The 19251-nt window shown below is 35.5% G+C and overlaps 1 protein-coding gene across 5 annotated transcripts in view; it reads left to right on the forward strand.

Annotated features, from left to right (window-relative positions):
• Positions 1 to 19251, forward strand: part of FMN1 (formin 1) — a 183245-nt gene that overhangs the window by 110455 nt on the left and 53539 nt on the right. For all 5 annotated transcript variants that reach the window (XM_032691135.1, XM_032691138.1, XM_032691134.1 and 2 more), the window contains 4 exons: positions 8807 to 8868; positions 11364 to 11452; positions 16067 to 16196; positions 17590 to 17736. In XM_032691135.1, the coding sequence (XP_032547026.1) occupies positions 8807 to 8868; positions 11364 to 11452; positions 16067 to 16196; positions 17590 to 17736 (428 nt within the window). The remainder of the gene's footprint in view (positions 1 to 8806; positions 8869 to 11363; positions 11453 to 16066; positions 16197 to 17589; positions 17737 to 19251) is intronic.

Below are 19251 nucleotides of genomic sequence, written 5' to 3' on the forward strand. Positions count from 1 at the left end.
CTGGTAGACATTATTTGAGTTTGCTAGTACAACTGTAGAGAAATACAGATTTTTCAGAACACTGAAAAATGTTGAGAGTCTGCTTATGTTCTGGATTTAAAAAGATATTGTTTAAGGATATTGTTTATTTCTTTTTCACATTAAGAAAAGGAAAATATTCACCATTTAAAACAACTGCTGGAAGAACTCAAGTTGATGTCTCCTTTTTTGCTATTGTTTTCTCTCCATCACATGCAAATACTGGGTAGGGTGTTGAGATGCTGCTGGCATTGATTATTATTAATTTCAAAAGAGCCTTTGAGCATCTAGCACTTTAAAAGCAAAAGGGCTTACAGATGTCTCTTGGGATGCAAGGGAATAAGGAAAAGAAGGAATAACTTTATGCCTGCCAGTATTGTGTGAAAGGTATCAGAATGAGATGGAAAAAAACTGCTGTTACTAAAGGTCTGAATAATTTGCTGGCAGAAGTTACAGCAGCATAGGGATACGATAGAAACTGCATTATAAAAACCGGGTAGTATTCTTAAGTATCTTCAGAGATGGTTTTTATTACTTTTTATTTTCCATGCCATAATGTTCTACTAAAATAGAACATCTCTATCTCTCTCTTAGTTATTTGCTATACTCCTATAGCCAAATTTAAGAGAACATAATGACTCAAATATTTGGGTATGTATACATTAGCATTTTTAGCTTGAATCAGCAGTGCGCTTTTGAATCATATTTACCAGTTGTCCCCTTTGCTGTATTTGCATTGCAAAGCAATGCAGAGCAGTTTCAGAGTGCACAAACATCCTTCAGACTTGAGATTTGCTTTACGAGAGTGCTAGTGAACACTGAATCCTCAGCATCAGCTGTTGCTGTCTACAAATCTAAAAACTACACTACTTGCAGGTGTAGACACATCTAATGTAGTCCTACAAGTTTAATGAAAATTAGGGTGTTGGGACAAGAAAGACAGCAAAACAAGTGCTGTCACTGAAGAAAAGTTTATAACTCATCACCCTCTCTAGTCTGAGGTAGCAGGTGACTGGCCTGTCACCACATGTGTTGCTCAAGGAGGCAATAGGATATGCTGTCTCTTGCTTATGGAAAGAGGTAGGAGTTACAAACAGAATTTGGGAATACTGTTACAAAATACAAAACAGGATGAGTGATTCTGATAAAAATCTGTGTTCAGTGACTACCTAGGGAAAAAACCCCAGTTCACAAGACTAAGGGAAAACATTGTTATATAGAGGGGACCTTTAGAAATGCGTACAAATATGAAGACAAAAGTGGAATTATCTTGTTTCTCTTATAGTGTGTGTTTGTCCCATAGCATTTTATGTAATTTAAATCTGTATGCAGTCCTGCCTGTCAGCAGAAAAATTATTTGAAGCCTACTGTAGTCAGTGCACTGGATGAAAAAAATTCATAATAGGCTAAATGGCTCATGATAACACCCAACCAAAAATGCATGTGATCATAGGGTCATGACTGTCAAAGATTGTGGTTTTTTTAATTACAAAGTGAAGTTACTAAGAGCTACCTCTAAGAAACATGCAAATTAAGCACTCATCTCTTTTTTCAAACCAATTTTCATGGCCTGATTCAGTACATGAAAAACAGGGGAAGGTTAATGGTCTTTGACCACTTGCAATGGAGAATGGAGAAACTTGAGGCAAAAGAAAGTAAAAAATTAAAAGAAAATATTTTATTTCAAGTTTTTCTGACAGTGTTTGTTGAAATGTTATGTACAAATGAATTTACTGTCTATGTATAGTATATCGTTTGCTCTACTGTATGTAGCAGTTACAGAAATAAAGAGAAAAACTCAAATAAACTGCCATGTGCATACAGATGCATGCAAAGTTGTAGAGAAGACAAAACAAGAAATCATGAGAAAAATTACACTGTCCTTTAAAGTAGTGTGAGATTTCTGCATCTATAGGATTATGCTCTCAAAGTACATAACTTCACAGCATATTCTGTAGATAACTTGGCAGCGCAAAACAAGCAAGTGACCATGTCTGGCACTCAGATGCTTCAGTTTGCATCTGACGATGAGCCAGCTGCCACACTTCAGGAAGGGAATCTTCCACACGTGTTGGTTTGAGAGAGTGAAATGCATCCTTTGCAGATAAGTTTAAATTCATTCTGTGTCTGAGTATAGTCTAGGGAGAAGACAATGTAAAACTGAATAATTATTTTGAGTAGTGTTGGTATTATATGATGCAGAGGAAAAGTTGACATTGTCATGCTGCACCTGTCCTAATATCTTTTAGATAGGTGGGAGAGGAGAACAAATCCTAGGTCCTGCAATGTTCTCAGAACACTGGTGAATCTGGTACTTGTGAGAATAGTATAGTTTTTAGTTAGACCACTATTAATACTATTCATTTCCTGAGCAGAAGAAGCAGGCAGAAAATCTGTCTGACTCAGTATGCTATATTGGATCTTTATATTGAAAAGACAAATAGCAATAATCAAATTGTGCGTAGGTTTGAGATTATTTTTAAGGCTCCTTCTCCATATTTTTTTAAAACCTTTAAAAAGAAGAGGTGAGGAATAGTGGAGATCAGTTGTTAGGTAAGGGACATGCTTTAACAGTACACACTTAGAGAAGTAATCTCCATTTTGTATTAATCCACTTTTATCTTTTCCTGTCACTGTTCAGCTGAAATCTTACAGCTTGAGAGACAAACTTGTGGCTCAGGACTATTTGTGTGGCTTTGCTGTTGAAATATTACAACTCGCTCCACAGTGAGGTGATTCAGTTCTGTTTGTAATGGGAAATGCTGATTAGAACTGTATATGAAAACCCTCTGTGGGCCCTTGGTCCAGCTTTTTACAAGGCAACGTTCCACTCGCTGAGACAGTTCCAATATAGTAGCTAGCAATAGTAGTGCACTGGAAAAACATGATAATGCTCTTTTCTGCAGTGTATGTCGTCTGTGCTGGCTTTCCGTGAGCTACTGAGATCTTTGTTCAAGACTTAACTGGCAAAATTGTGGGGAGGCCCAGATGAGAAAACTTTTAGTTTCGGAATATGGGATGTTAATAAAATGTAGATGCCTATGTTCAAAGGAGTAATTCCCCCAAATCCTCCCTACCTCCACAGCACCTGCGTTTTGCCACTAAAATTGTAGGGCATCAGAAGTTCCACTTCTCTATATTGCTGGAAATATTTCAGTAATACCCGTAATTTCCATCAGGACACATTAACTAGGTGGTCTGCTGGTATACATGGTGGTGTATTTTCCGTGGGATTAATCTGTAAGATGCAGTAGATCACACCAGCTGCACACCTTATAGCTTATTGTACTCTTTGTGGTAGTAAAGTGCCATATTACTCCCCGCAGAACAACTACAGGCTTTGTTGGTACATTTGCCAAAGCAAGAGTAGCTGTGCAGTAGCACTACAATACTGACAGAACGTAGTCTGTGTAACAAAGAGGAAAACTAACACTGATCCTTAGCATTGAGACTATAGCATTGAGACTAATGCTAATTTAGTATTTTTTTTCCTAGATTTTAAGCAATTAAATATATTGTCCAAGACTCCATTTATTACATCAGAGTAACACTGGCCAAACTGTAGTAGCACGTGTGGGGACCTGGTATGTTTATTGGACATTTGGAACACTCCTGTGTTCACCAACTCTGTAAATTATCTATGCAGAAGCACATTAAGATTTGAAAATGTTAGAGAAATGTATTTGATCACACTTAGATGGGATGGATTAGAGTGGAATTTGTTAAAAAGCCTAGATCATGCCATCTGCTTTTGTAGATTCACCTTCATTGTTTTTTTGTGGTGTTTTTGTCTCTCCCGAATAGCAGAATATATTTTTATTACAGTGTCACAGTAATGATATTCTGATGGTGAGCAATGCAAAGAACTATCATGCCACAGAAGGGCACAAACTTTCTAGAAAAAACATAGTTATGATAGTATTGTACAATGTCAGTCAACCAACTGAAAAGTGTCTGACTGGTTTCTTCAGCTTAATGATTTACTTTCCATTGTCAACATATTGAATTAATTGGAGGAATGTGAACTTCAGATTAACTCAGCCAGACTGATGATCAGTCTAATAATCATTTTAATTCAGTATTATATTTCTAATCATCCTATGATTGCTGTGTGGTCTTCGTCTGATGAGAGATCATAGCAGTTATATAAATAGGTTACATTTTCTTAGTGCAGTTTATAGTTTACAGCACATATGAACTTTAGAGACCAGTATCATTGTTAACCAGGCACTTTCTTAGCGTCTGAAAGACTATGTGTTATATGCTAAAGCCAAACTATTCCAAGGCAGCTCCAATTTGTGTATTAGCCATACCATGCAGCACAAGTAGTTTCTCTGTTATATTTTGGAAATACTTGTGGGTAAAGAGAATTACTTTGGAATATTTCTTACTTGCACTATGTGCAAAGAGTTTTATGGGGTTTCAGCTGAAAGTGAAAGCGGAAGTATGGATTTTAAGGGTTTAAAAACTGTTGTTCCAAAGTTGTGTGACTTTCCCACCTACACAGAACATTATATGTATGCATTCTACGTATACTGTATACTATGCATGAAGTATAGAGATAGCTGCGTACCCACCTCAGAAACTGGGAAACGGTTTTCTTTAAAATTAAATTTTCTTTAAAATTAAATCTTTTTCGGGAAAATTCACAACATACATTTTTATGAATCTCCCTTGGGCATCCAGCATGATGTGAGTAGGTTAACATTAGTGCCAGAATCTTTTGCTCATGACTTCTTTCAGGAGTTGAGCTTTCTTAGTTTTCTAAACCTACACTGTGCCCATGGTGCTTCTTTGTTATGTGTATTTTTGTGTGTTGCATGACAGTTAAATAGTGGAGAAAACCTTTAAATAAGTTTATAACATATCAATTTGTCAGAAGTAAACAAGAGTGATTTGGATATTTTAGGCAGTTTTGCCATGTAGGGATTTGTATTTAACAGTTGTTGTCATTGTCTAATTGACCAGATCGGTCACAATTTAATTTCAGTTTCCCAGTGATGGGCTACATATTCCCATGAAATCAAACCTTACTCAACAGAATGTAGAATATAAAACAATTAAATACTTCCAGGTCAAATACATGTACCTTTGGCAAGCTCTTTTTATTTAAATAATATATTTTTGTTTTATCATTAGAGAGCAGTTAAGGTGATTTCTTCATATTTCACAGCCTAATTGCCATATTAAGTGGTTTGATATTGCTGAGTATATGTAAGCTCTGTCAGCAGGACTTAAATCCTGATTTAACCAAAATGTGTTTAGTAGGAGTGAGGCTGTATATCAAAGTCAGACTTAAGACTGTTGGTATTTAAGCTTGTTAAGAGGAGATAAGTATATTTTTCATTTTAGCCTCTAAGTTCTAAAGTTGTCTGTAGACTGCACACAGTATGCTTTAAATTCTCAGCTTTTCTTTGGTTTACATTTTTGAAGTGATCAGAGTATGAGAAATCTGTGCAGCAGGGAATCTGTTAGATTCATTTTTTAAAAGTGAATTATGTTAAATACCTTTGGTATAAGTTTATATTCAAAGCAATGCTTTGTATGGGAAATGTAGTTGGCAAGTATTTTTATGTGTGCCTGTTAGTTTGAATGCATGATGCTGATCTGTTTTTTGTCCTAGCTGACGGTTATTATAGCCTAATGGGTGCAACCCTGCACTAATGATCCTTGTGTATATAAATTCTTCTTCTTGTGAGCAGACACCATAGGCCACATAAAAATGTTTGCCTCAATTTCCCTGCAAAAAAGGATCTCAGAAACCAGACTTGGCCAAGTAACAGATTTTTTAAAGGTAGAGGAACCCAATAAAATTACCAGCTTTTCACAGCATGAGTCTACTTCCTTTTGACATATTGTGAGGTGTAGGTGAAATATTCTAACTAAACTGACAGTGTTAGGAAGACAGCTAACTAGAAAGCAAGATGAAAGTAAAAATCACCAATGATGATTGATATTGTAATAGCTATTAATTGTTTTGGAACCTCTTTTGTAGATTTATGATACTTCACCTATATTACTTACACTTACGTAAGTCTCGATATAATGAGATTTAATGCAGTAAAGTATTATGGTTAAGTTCACTGTATCAGGAAGAGCATTTTGAAAAACTTACCAAGGTTCATATTAATTTTGATAATGTTAATATACATATGATTAAAAGTGGGTTTTGTTTTTCACAGAAAAATTAAGAAGCTTTTGTTCCTTTAAGTAGAAATCAAAATAATTACTTTCTTTGATCTAGCGTAATGGGGTTTTATTCAGCTGTTCAAATTCAAGTTAATTTATTCAACATACCTTGAATGTATTGTTCATGCCATATTTTTAGAGTAAGAATACCGACACCTGTGAATTTGGGGATTTCTTCCAGCTTTTCAAAATCAATGCTTCTTTTCAAAAAAATGGGCCAGTCTTCATAAAATTTACATGTTTTTGTCTTCTGCTCCAAATGTACATGGCATAAAGTTCAATCAGTTTGAGTGAAAAAAACAGAGAAGGACGAAGATATTAAAATACATAAAGATGAAATAAAGGAGGCTGTGTAGATTTTGGCAGTACTTCTGACTTCTTGGGAATGTGTCTCTACATACATTGGCATCCTAAGATGTCCAACTATCATTAAATTGAGTAATATGGCCAGATTTTTAACTGCAGGTTGTCTGCATGGACATTGCCAATTTTAGCAGTGCAAGTTGTAAATCAGAAAATATTTTCCTGGAACTCCTATACAATCACATACTTGTTCAAAGAGAGAAAATAACTCATATTAATATATGTTTCTTAACACTGATTATTATTAGTTCTGTGATTTATGAGGTTTTATTTTGTTAGTTTAATCTCAGACACTTTTTGTTTTATCATGTCACTTCAGAATGATGATTTGTTAGAACTGATGTTGAGTAGAGAAACATGGATAAGATAATAGAGCATTAAAAACCGCTTTGTGATTCTGGGGCCTTTTTGGTGATAGATCTCTGGCTAAAAATTTCAGTTAGGTGTAAAACTCTTAATATTCTAATTAAAGTGCTCTTTTTATTAAACTACTTCCTGTCATCATAATAGTTTTGTACCTAAAAAATTGACTATTAGTTATATGCTTTGCATTTCTAGTACAGGTTCAGTTTGTCTCCAATAAATTGCCTTTTCTACATAACTCTAGACAAATAAATTTCTCCTCATAAGCAGATTTCAGAATATTCTAAAATAGGGTGAATGTTGAACCACAAGGGAAGCTTCTGAACTCAGTTAAATATTTCAAAATCTTCACAATTAAATATATTGAACCGTGAAAACAATTTTCCAAGAGATTTTCCAGTCGCTTAGGTTCTTTTGAAGTTACATTGAATAATACAGAAGATAGTGCAACTCTTGAAACTGTCTTACAGGAGACATCTCTTAAATTCAATCCCTAATGACTTTTCTTTAAACAAAGATTTTTGTCAGTTTCAGTTGTTCAGGCTTTAGATTTGGTTACATGCTTGAGCTTTTTTTGAATCTTTGCAGTAGGACAAAAATAGTTGGAGATACTGCTTTTTTTCACTGATACTGTTTTCTCTATAATTCTTTACTTCTAACCAAGGTGTAATGTCAACAGACAGAATCATAATTGACAAGCAGAATTTTAAAGCATTCTAAATGTCACTGGACCTTTTAATAAAATTAATTAGCCTGCCACAGGGAAAATTTACTAGCCTGCTGGTAAATTTCACAATGTAAAATCATGGGGTAGGTGGTAGAGCAGGCGAAAGCTTATTACTTTTAAATAATTATTTAAAGATGTGTGCCTTGCCCCTTTCAAACATGGATTGCAAATGCAGCAAGAGCTTTTAAAATCTTCTAAATTCGGAAGCAGTCAAATTTCCTTAGAAGAAATATAATAAAATTAAAATCAAAAGTTATCAGGTAGTAGCTAATGATGAGTCAGTGGTTACATGGAAAATTGAGGCCTTAAGCTTGATTTTTTGGGGATTAATGTTTTCAGTAATATTTTAACATAAGTCATGAGTTCAGAAATTGTGCCCAGTCCCATTATGGATCTCAAGGAAAAGCTGATTTCAAAAAATTTAAACATCCACAGTTATTTCCATTCCGTTGTACATCTCTTAGCTTCCTGGAATTTAACATCAGAGTGCATTAGAAAGCACAATGAAATAATTCCATTTAGTTTTCAGAAGAGAACCAATACTTACCTAAGTAATGGGATTTTCAAATGTTGGAAGCACCTAGTGTCATATTCCAAACTTAGTCAAATCTGAAGCTAAGATAGGAGAGATTTTGAGACTTCTCATTTTTGGTAATCAGGCATAATTAATCATCAATTATTTTGCAAGTTGCAAATTTTGCAAGTTTGTTGACTTGTCTACTTCCCAAGATGGCTAACTCCAAGACAAGCATATCTCCCTGATCTCCTGTACACCTAGAGAGACCTAAATACCCTAACTCTCAATTCCTTCCTATCCAGCCTTCTAAGCTAACAGGAAATCTGTGCTGTTCATTGTCATTGTACACAATCAGCTGAGTACTTGACTGGTCATATCTTTGACTGCTGAGTGTATTAGAGGGGGACGGTAGAACTCTATTCTCCTAAGACAGACTTTATAGAATATTCTTCCATGAGTGCTGTGATTTGAAGTTAGAACAAAAATAAAACACTGAAAATAGTAAAATACAAACTGGATACAATATGTCCTTTAGCTAGGTTAGAACCCTTTAGTACATTTCTCAGGAAAAAGAATTGAACTCTTAAGTATGTTTTCTAGCATCTAATTTGTGTTTGTATTCTATGCAGCTATACTGTGCGTTGATGACTCTGTAGTAGATCTAGAAACACTGGAAGCACTATATGAAAATGTAAGTAAAGACGGGGCAACGATGTGGTTAATCACAATAGTATTTCAGACACAGAATAAATAAAGTTCTATTTTATGTTGTAATTTTAGACTACAGACCTTGTGTAGAAAAATTCTTTAGGGAATTTACCGCTAATAAAATAGGTAACATAGGGTGACATATGGAATGGAGGGACTGGAATATATGGAGCTTACAATTGGCAGTAGCACAGGTGAGAGCCTCTGGGTAAGAATTGAGGGACAAATTAAGCAGGTGTCATTGTGGGAGTCTACTAAGGACCTCTTGTCCAGGACAATGATGGTGACAAATTATTCTGTGAGGATCTTAGGGACATCTCCAAATCCACTGCCCGTGTTCTTGTGGGAGACTTCAACTTGCCAGATGTTAACTGAGAGCATCACACAGCTGGGGCAAACAGGTCCAGAAGATTGCTGAAACACCTGTATAATAACTTCATGGTACAGGTAGTAAGGGAGCTGACCAGGAAAGATGCCTTCCTTGATTTGTTTCTTGTTAACAGAGAGGGTTTTGTGAGTGAAGTGGTGATTGGTCTTGACCATGGCATGGCCACAGTGGCCACAAAGCAATTGAGTGAATTTAGTTTAATTGAGTGAATGAATTTAAAATTTAAAATCTCTGTTGACGGAAGGATAAGTGCCAACAAAACCTCAGCCCTGGACAATGAGAGTGGACTTCAGGGTGCTCAGGAAAGTAGTGAATAAGTCGACTGGGAAAACGCTTTTGAAGGTGCTCTGGTCCATCAGTGCTGATCACTTTTTAAATATCACCTCTTTAAGGGCACAGGAGCAGGCAGTTTCCAAAATGTTAGATATCAAGCAGACCAGGCAGAAGACTGGTTTGACTGAACAGGGATCTTCCTTTGGAGCTAAGTCAAAAAAAAAAAAAAAGGTGTATGCCCAGTAGAGGCAAACTCATGTGGGAGGAATATAGAGATGCTACTCACTGTTGTAGGGAGAAAATTCATGCAGCCAAAACTCAGCTGGAGTTGAAGCTGGCCAGAAATGTGGGGGACAATAAAAAAGAGTTTTTTAGAATATGTTAAAAGCAAAAAGGCAGTGCATAAATAACATCAGGATGAGGATGGTCACCTCACAAACAGGGACAGAGACAAGGCAGAGGCGTTTGACACTTTCTTTGCCTCTGTTTTCAACACTGATGACGGGCCAAGGGGGTTCCCGTGCCCTGAGCTGGAGGACCATGACTGCGAGAACGATCAACTCCCAGTTGACCCTGAAATTGTGTGGGATCTGCTTCTGCAGCTGGATCCCTACAAATCTGGGGCCTGATAGGATTCATCCCAGAATCCTCAAAGAGCTGGCTGGTATCATCACGAGGCCTCTCTTGATGATTTTTGAATAGTCTTGGGAATCTGGAGATGTCCCAGTTGACTGGAAGCTGGCTAACGCCCTCCCAGTTTTCAAGAAGAGCAAGAAGCATGACCCTGGAAACTACAGGCCTGTCAGTCCCACTTCAGTGCATGGTAAAATTATGGAGGTATTGAAAAACACCTGAAGGATAGCGCGGTTATCGGTCACGGCCCGCATGGCTTCAGGAGAGGACAGTCCTGCTTGTCAAACATAATTTTCTTTTATGACAAGGGAACCCACCTGGTTGACCAACTACAGCTGAGTCAGGGGACGTTTAGATTAGACATAAAGGAAAAGGTTTTTCACCCACAGGGTAGCACTGGAACAGGCTCTTTATGGAGGTGCTCACAGCACCAAGCCTACCAGAGTTCCAGAAGAGTTTGGCATGTGCTCTCAGGCACATGGTGTGATTCTTGAGGCTGTCCTGTGCAGGGCCAGGAGTTGGATTTGGACAATCCTTGTAGGTCCCTTCCAAGTCAGGATATTGTATGAACATAAAAAAAGGCACACTGAGATGTTTATTTCTCTTGCTGACTTGGTTTTTAAATGTCAGAAATTTCAAACAGTGGAGTGCCTTTGGAATCAGATTAAAATGTAAAAAAAGGTGTAACACCTATCAGTGTTCTCTCCTGAGCTGCCTGAAAAATACTGTCCTCACTTAAGGCCTGTTTTGTGCTATCATGCTGAATTTTTCTCATCAGGCTCCTGGATTGTTGTAGTTACCCTAGGTTACTGTATAGATTAAGGATATAGCATTCATGAACTGTGTGACTCTGAAGTTGCTTGAAAGCAAACTTGAAATCTCCACATTTACACTGGATTGTGGAGATGTCACAGATACCTTCCTGACCTAAACTTTGTGAAGTGTCCTGTAGCAATATTTGCAGTTGTGTTCCACAAGGATACTGTGCTCCATGGCTATTGGTAGTAAATGGCGTGCAGGGCACTGAAGGAATTTGTCATGGATCTTTGTGCTTCACTCTTTTGCATAGACTAAATGTTTCCTAATAAAAAAATACAGTTGTTGCTTGCAAGCAAACAGGTAAAGTAGTAATTTATTAATTTCTTATTAATTAGTAACTAATTGCTTTGTATTAATTCACTCAGAGAGCACAAAAGGATGAACTGGAGAAAATCAAGCAATATTATCAAACTTCAAAAGAGGAGGAACTGAAGCTTCTGGATAAACCAGAGCAGTAAGATTTGTTTCATAATATTTTATCGTTATATAATACAGTCCTTCAATGATATATTGAAAACCATTTTGATACATAATTTTTGGTAAGTAATTATAAATTTTTTTGTGTATTTCAAGGCATGAGGTAAACTTTACCTTTCTCATGTAACTTTTTTCAGAAATGATATATTTTACTACATGAACTTGGACCACCAGAACTGATAAAATATGTAGCCTTGAATCAGTAAGAATTTCTGTTCCCACTCTCACGTTTGTAAAAGGCTTATCGTTCCATTAGAGCGTTTAGGGCTAAATTAACATGTCATAAAGCAGGGCCGGACTGATTTTTGTTGTTAATTATTCGAAAGAGCTGCCCGAACAGAGGGTTTTGGTGAGTCTTGTGACAAAGACACAGTGTATGCTTACTAGTTCCACCATTCCTCTCCTGGGACCGTTGTGGCCAGTGACAACTGTTGGGATGAAAAACTTCTTAAGTGTTGCTCCTTCTATTGTAATACACCTTAGACCAGTGTGAAAGAATCCTCAAGATTCCACGGACTATTGTATTCATCATATAATCCTGAATTTTATTTTAGAGTATACATTTGATTTTAGATTTTGGCCTACCAGTAGTATTTGCCTTCTGCTACTTCACTACTTTTCCCTTTTGTACTCTTACTCTCTTCTGATCTTCCTGCACTGAGGCCTCTTTGTCATCGTTTCCTTTTCCATCTTGTCTTGTTTTATCTTTTCTGCTGTCTTCGATGTAAGAAAGGGTAGGGAGGGGAATAACTGAAATAGCAGAGATAGTATATGATTGTTTGATGTCAGAAGTATTACATTTTCATACCTTTTTCCCATTAAAATATTAGTGCTGAAGAACAGATCATTTTTTCTATTTCTCCTACCATAAGCAGTTAAGTACTCAATTTGTGACTGCCCACTAGGGAATAGGCTAGTGTTAGGAGATAAGGCTATTATCTTACTCGAGTAAGAGTAACTATTGTTCTTTAGTAAGACTTAATAGAACAAATATTTGTAAAGTTTATATACTGGCTTGTTTTTGCATCCCATTTCCATGGCTTTCATTGCATTGGCTTGGGGCATAAGAATACATTGTGTGACTAGCTGATGTTTTCCAGAGCTTGAATCTTTGGCAGTCTGTTTGCTGTATATTTGAGTTAAATAAATATGAATACATTTTGTCTTCTGAAGAATATGAATCTTGTAGACCTCTAGAGCTATCAGAGGTTGTCTTTTTTTGTAATTTATAGTGGAGAGAGGTTAATCTTCATTAAATACAAAGTTGAATTTATGCTACTGGTGTTCCATAAGTAAAAATAAACTGTAAATAAAGCAGTTATGTCTGGTGGTTCAGAGTGAAATAGTAGTGTCAAAGAAAAAAGCTATTTTTTATCAATTATTACTCTCTGTGTTCTCTCTGAAAGTGTTAATTATCCCATTTTTACCCTATTATTAAACTACATAGGTTAAGAAAATTAGCCTTTTTAAGTGTAGCTTAAGGGGGAAACAATTTGCTTTATGCACTTATGTAAATTTTGTTGGACCTTCAAAATAATGTCCTTTCTGAAAACTCAGTAGATCAGATGCCACTGGTTTTGTTGTCTAAGTCAGCCTCTAAGTCAACCTGAAAGCAGAACTGGAGATTTTTTGGAACTCCACTATGCATATTAGTTCCATAAAAGGTTAAAGACAGAAGAATGTTAAATTTGCATGTGTGATTAAAAATATATGCTACAGGGCATAAGCCTCATGTATTTTCTTTATGAGGATCAGAACAAAAGTGTAAACTAAACCATTTATCAAATGGTTGCAAATACTAACAGTAGGCATTCATATAATGAAACCATTGATGTGAATTCACTGAAGTCTAAAGGAAACCATTACATGCTTGGATTACCAGACAAATAAAAAGCTTTAGTGGTATCATTGATGTTCTCCTGCACGTGTGATTTTGATTTATCTTGCTGTCATGTTAAATTTGGCACAAACTGTAAGTATGACAGCAACATAACAATACCCTCCTAAATTATGCTTCATGATAATAGTTGTTAAATGCTAATATTCATTACCATGATAAGGATTTATATGCAAAATTGGCCACAATTTGGAGCTTTACTAACAGGATACAGATACTTTAGCTAGTTTCCAAGACCCTTTTTAGTTGTAGAATATTCTCTGTAAAGTCCTTTCTGCTGTGAAATAAGTAGTAATGAAGGAAGTAGTAGCCAAATATGGTACTGAGCTTTCCTGTTTTGTATGTCATTTGATTCAGGAAGTAGAGAGCAATTTATAATTGCTGTCCAAGTAATACCCTTTGCTTCTCTTTGAAGACAGCTTTCCTTGGACTTCAGTTTAAATCCTTCTGGGTTACTTAGAAGCACATTTTTCTCAAAAATTTGTTTCTAAATTTTATGTTCTTCAAATGTGGATAAATGTGATCTGAAAATTATTTTACCTCTGTAGAACCAGGTTGCTTTGTCTGTATTTGCAAGAATGTTCTCTTACACTGACAACATAGCAGTATACCTGGCTTGAAAGTTCTCTCAAGGCCTTTACTACAAAATTCTGGTAGGATAAGAGTTTTCAAGTGAATGCATTTTTTATTTACTGTTTCTGAAAGAGAGGAGTACAATGGACCTCACAGAGATGAACAACATATTCTCTGTGTTTGTTTTAGGCCATAAGAAGTGTGGTAATGAGAAACCCATCCTAAAGCTATGTCACACTCACATCATCATTACTTTAAGTCTTAATCATACTTTCCTCAGACTAATATTGCAAAAATGCCTGAACTAAGAATATTCTTTTCTCTCCTAATGTTTTGTCCACCTGAATGGGTGGTTTATCTGTGATAACCCTAGATTCAGGTTATGACTTTTTGTTTAGTAAGTACATTTGTAGTCACTAAGATTCCTTTTTGTGATGGATTTCAGTTGTAAGTGTTCTGTCTGGATTTAACTTTGAATGCTTTGAATTCCAAAATCTGGAGATATCTTCTTTTTACGCTAATGTTCTTTTAACTCTCAGCACAATTACGCTGTACTCTGATGGGCAGTCATGTGGGAGATAGTTCTCTTTCCAAGGGAAGGCAAGAATATGTGTCATTTGACTTTTTAAATTTAAGTTTTTTAATTGTGTGTATGTTAGAACTTTAATGGAGCGGTTTGGTTTTTCTTTCTTTTGTTTCTCTCACACAAAGTGCGAAATACTCTCTTTTTTTTTTTCCTGGCAATACCGTTCATCCCCAATAGGAAGCATTTTTATTAATACCAGCTTGACATTTCTTTTTTCCCACTGCTTAAGTATAAGAGTCAAGCCAGGCCTCCCTGATCTTCTCTCACAATAGATTTTTTTCATCAGGCAAGAAAGAAAAAAGAAGGAAAAAAAAATGTTATTCCAATTAAAACATAGTAGTTCACACCAGCCACAGGTGGATTGTGCTGATTTTTTTAGACAGTCACTATGTATTCAGCAAAGCCTTGCATACACGAGAAATCTGTAAAGCAGATTTAAGTACACTGATATTATTTATTATGGAAAAAAATAATTTGGAGAAATCAGATGTATTGGCTTAAATAATTAAAATAAATTTAAGGAGAATTCAAGCTAATAAATTGAATATGAATTTCCCATAATTTGGTGAGATAGTAAAAACCTTTATGGCACTGCATTAAGGGGATCTAAGGATATCTGTTGACTAGAAGAATATTTCTAAAGTGATATTGGAGCAAAAGGCAACTTGTTTTTGGATTTCAAGAAAGCATATGTGTCTCTCAAATCCTCGACTGAAAACCCAAAAGCAAATCATTGTTATTATAAGAAATGCTAAAGCTTCTTGTGTTATTTAGCCAAACTCTTACATTTTAAATTGAGGAAGAGGAAAGGGAGAAATTACTCATGCTTTTGGGATGCTTTCATTTTGTGAGATCCGAATTAGAGTTGTTGAATATGCCTCTATTTCTTTTTATTTACCAAAGAGTTAAAAGAAGAAAAGCTAGAATAGACTCATGAGAAAAATGTTTATATGAGGACAGGTATAGAGAAGGTAAAGACTTAGTAACTTTGCTGAACAGTGAGCTCTCACAGCTAAATACACAGCTAGGTACATTTCCCATAAAACATGCTGCTCTATGATTGAAAATGTGGTGGAAATTAGTAAAATAGAATTGATGCTGAGAATCAGAATAATTTTTTGGCAGATGTTGTAGAAATAAACTTGTAGGAATATATTGACTTCTGTATTTCTGGACGCATTTTTAAGGGAAGCAAAATCATGTAAGTTGAAAGAGTACACAGACAGTGTTTGTCTAACTTTTCCTTTTTTTTTTTAACCGATGATTTAGGTTTGACATTCTTCTATTTATTACTATGCAGCTATGATAGTTAATGGATTGATGTGATAATGATTAATGTTGTGCATTTTTAGTGATATTAATAGGATTTTTAGCACGTTCTTAATAGAAATAATATAACAATTATAAATTCTGTCAGACTTGATTCGAAGTAGGAAAGATTGCGTATATATTTCATGATACTGCAGCTTTCCTTCATTATGTACCCCACAGATAAGAATTATAAAGATTCATGAATAGTCCTTTCTTCCCCACAGATTTTTATACGAGTTATCTCAGATCCCCAACTTTGCAGAACGAGCTCAGTGTATTATCTTTCAGTCAGTTTTCTCTGAAGGAATAACATCAGTGCACCGGAAAGTAGATATCATAACTCGTGCTTCCAAGGTGAGTCCTAATGAAAGCTAAATTAAAACTTAAATATATATTAGAGTATTTATGCCTCTTTTTTACCGTAAGAGATGAACCTTATTACCTTTTCAGGAAAATAAAAATATATTAAATGTATAACTGCTTATAAGAACAAAAGGAAGAGGGAAAAGGGAAGGGAATTGCATGTGATGCCCTGTGCAATACATAGAAATTTATTTTTATTTGAATGGTGGATTTTTATTACTTTCCATATTAAGTATGTAATAGATAATCTCCATAAACAAGAAATTAAATATCAGACAAGCTTAATACAGGGCCTTGCAAACTTTATTTTTTTTGCATACCACTGTTGATACCAATAGATGCTTGTCATCTATTAATTTCTGTTAACCCTGGTACAGCAGATTTTTTTAAGTGTCTGACAAAGCTCTGCCAAATATTTTTATACTATGAAAGACTAAAGACAAGATTGTCAAATTATAACCAAATATGAGAAGTAGAATGAGAATTAAGAGAAACTGAAAGTGACCTAAATGTCTAACATCTTAGGCAGAGCGGTTAATTTTATTTTTTTCCAATTTGAAGATTAGCTTTTGATTAGCTTTGCTTCCACAAAGTACACATGCTCTACCCCTTTGGATTTGCTGTCAATAAAAATAGTTACTTGATGTTTCCTTTCCAAAGGAGACATAAAAAAGGAATCAGTGTTGTATGAGATAGGGAAAGTTGTATTACCCTCAGTTTACTTCTCAGGAGTTTACACTGCAATTGATTTATCCAGTGTATAAGGCTACATAATTAAAGATTAGTCCTATGGCCTTAGATTCTCAATTGACAAGACAGGTGTCCTTATATGTAACTGAAAATAATTTACTAGTTCTGCACTGTGTTGCTAGAATTGTTTTCTGTTTTGAGACATAGCAATTAGTTAGCCCTGTTATATCTGCATTAAGTATGGATCCAGGAGCCTGAATTTTAGAGTACCACAACCAGTGAGAAGCAGACTGAATGACAGTCTGAGTCTAACCTAGTGACAGCAAAAATAGTACATTTGACTGTGCCTTATGCAAACAGATGATAAACTACCTCATCTGTAAGATTTTTAAAGGCTACTAAGGATGTTTAGTAATCTTCTTCCATTAATCTTTTTGTCATCAACTTAGTATACGATGCCATATAAGTTGTTTCATATAGATTAATTAACATAGTATCTTAGGGAGATACAGTGTAATAAATGTTTCTCTCAGCCTTGATTATTGTACTAGCTTCAGCTTCCCTTACCTACCAAGGTAAAAGCAGATAAGAAACAAAACCTTTAGCAAAAATAAAATTTTTAAAAAGGCTATCTTATATTAGCAATTAGAATTTTTCTGCCAGTGAAAGTTACAGACCAGTGTCCATTTTCCAGGCTTTGCTGAACATGACAAGTGTAAAGGAAATTTTGGGTTTGATTCTGGCTTTCGGAAATTATATGAATGGCGGGAATAGGACCCGAGGTCAAGCTGATGGATTCGGTTTGGAAATACTCCCCAAACTAAAGGATGTCAAAAGCAGAGTAAGTAGTAATTTTTAATTAAAGATAATTTTTCTCAAGTGATCTTTTTTCGTTTCGTCATCTGTTCAAAAGTTAATCTTTTATTTCTTATCATTCTTGTTGGAAAAAGCAAGGCACTTTGTACAATTTTCATGGTTTTTTCTCCCAACTTTTCACCTCCTTCTGCACATGTACATGTTTCCACAATCTCTTAATTTCTCCTATTCAGTAATACTAGGATAATTATCTTATGTGAGAAAGAACTTCTGTGTGTCTCTTTTACTAGCAGGGACTTAATTATAGTAGAGCAGGGAGAAATCAGAGAGCATAAACTGCTGAAATCTTCTGCAGTAATTATCCCCATTGGTTTTTTGTGCTCTTAATTTAGAGTGAGTAGAAATGTTTAAAAAATCATGTTCAAAACCAAAATATCAGTAAAGGTTCAGTGTAGCATATACACTAACAAATTGTATATAAGGGATATAAATTCAAAACATGCAGGATTTTATTCTTCTTCAAAGAGGTGTCAGACCCACCAAGATATTTTCAGTCTTTTTTTTTAATTGTCCGTTAAATGGATGTAGGACACAAATTTTGAATGGCATGCATGAGAAAATGCTTATAAGTGGCAGTAAATTATTTTGTCAAAAATTGAGAACCACTAGCTGGTTTTTGATTAGTCATGCTAGGATCAAAGTCAGGATCAAACTCTAGACACCTTTTGAGATGAGGTTACTTTGTTTCTTACTAGTTCAGTAATGCTGAGGAGGAGGTGTTAGATAATGTAGGCGATGGAAACACTGGTCAGAGTCGTTCTTTTACCAAAACATTCTTAGACCCCACATGGATATAGAAAGCAGCAAAGAATAGGAGACATTTTCTGCTGTTGTTGGTACATATTTGTAGGATGAGAAAAAAACCTCTTCTTTCATGTTCTTCCTCCTTTCTTACCTGAAGTGCTTTCTTTACTATAAGAAAGATAGATTTTAAGCATTTGTTCCTAGTTATGCTTCATGTACAGAAGAATGCATTTGTGAGACAAGCAACGTCAGGAAAGTGGTATGTCTAGGATCTTTTTGTTTTACTTGTGAATATCATCATTAATGAAGTGTAAAAACATATTTAATGAATTGTTCAGTGAGCAACTGTATTAATGAAAGCTTTTCCAATGGATTTGAGTCTTTTATCTTCTAAAAACATTGAGGTGCTGGAGCATGCCCAAAGAGCAGTGAAGCTGGTGTCAGTTCTGAAGCACAAGTCTTATGTAATAAAGAGCAGCTGAGGGAGCTGGGGTTGTTTATCCTGGAGGAAAGGCTCAGGAGAGACCTTATTGCTCTCTACAATTAACTGAAAGGAGGTTGTACTTCTCCCAAGTAACAAGTGATAGAATGAGAGGAAACATTCTCAAATTGAGTCAGAGAAGATTTACATTGGATATTAGGAAAAATTTCTTTACCAAAAGGGTTATCGGGCATTGGAACAGGCTTCCCAGGGAAGTGGTGGAGTGATCATCCCCGGAGGAATTTAAAAGATGTG

This window comes from Chiroxiphia lanceolata, chromosome 6 (genome assembly GCF_009829145.1).
Source record: "Chiroxiphia lanceolata isolate bChiLan1 chromosome 6, bChiLan1.pri, whole genome shotgun sequence".
Classification (NCBI taxonomy): Eukaryota; Metazoa; Chordata; class Aves; order Passeriformes; family Pipridae; genus Chiroxiphia; species Chiroxiphia lanceolata.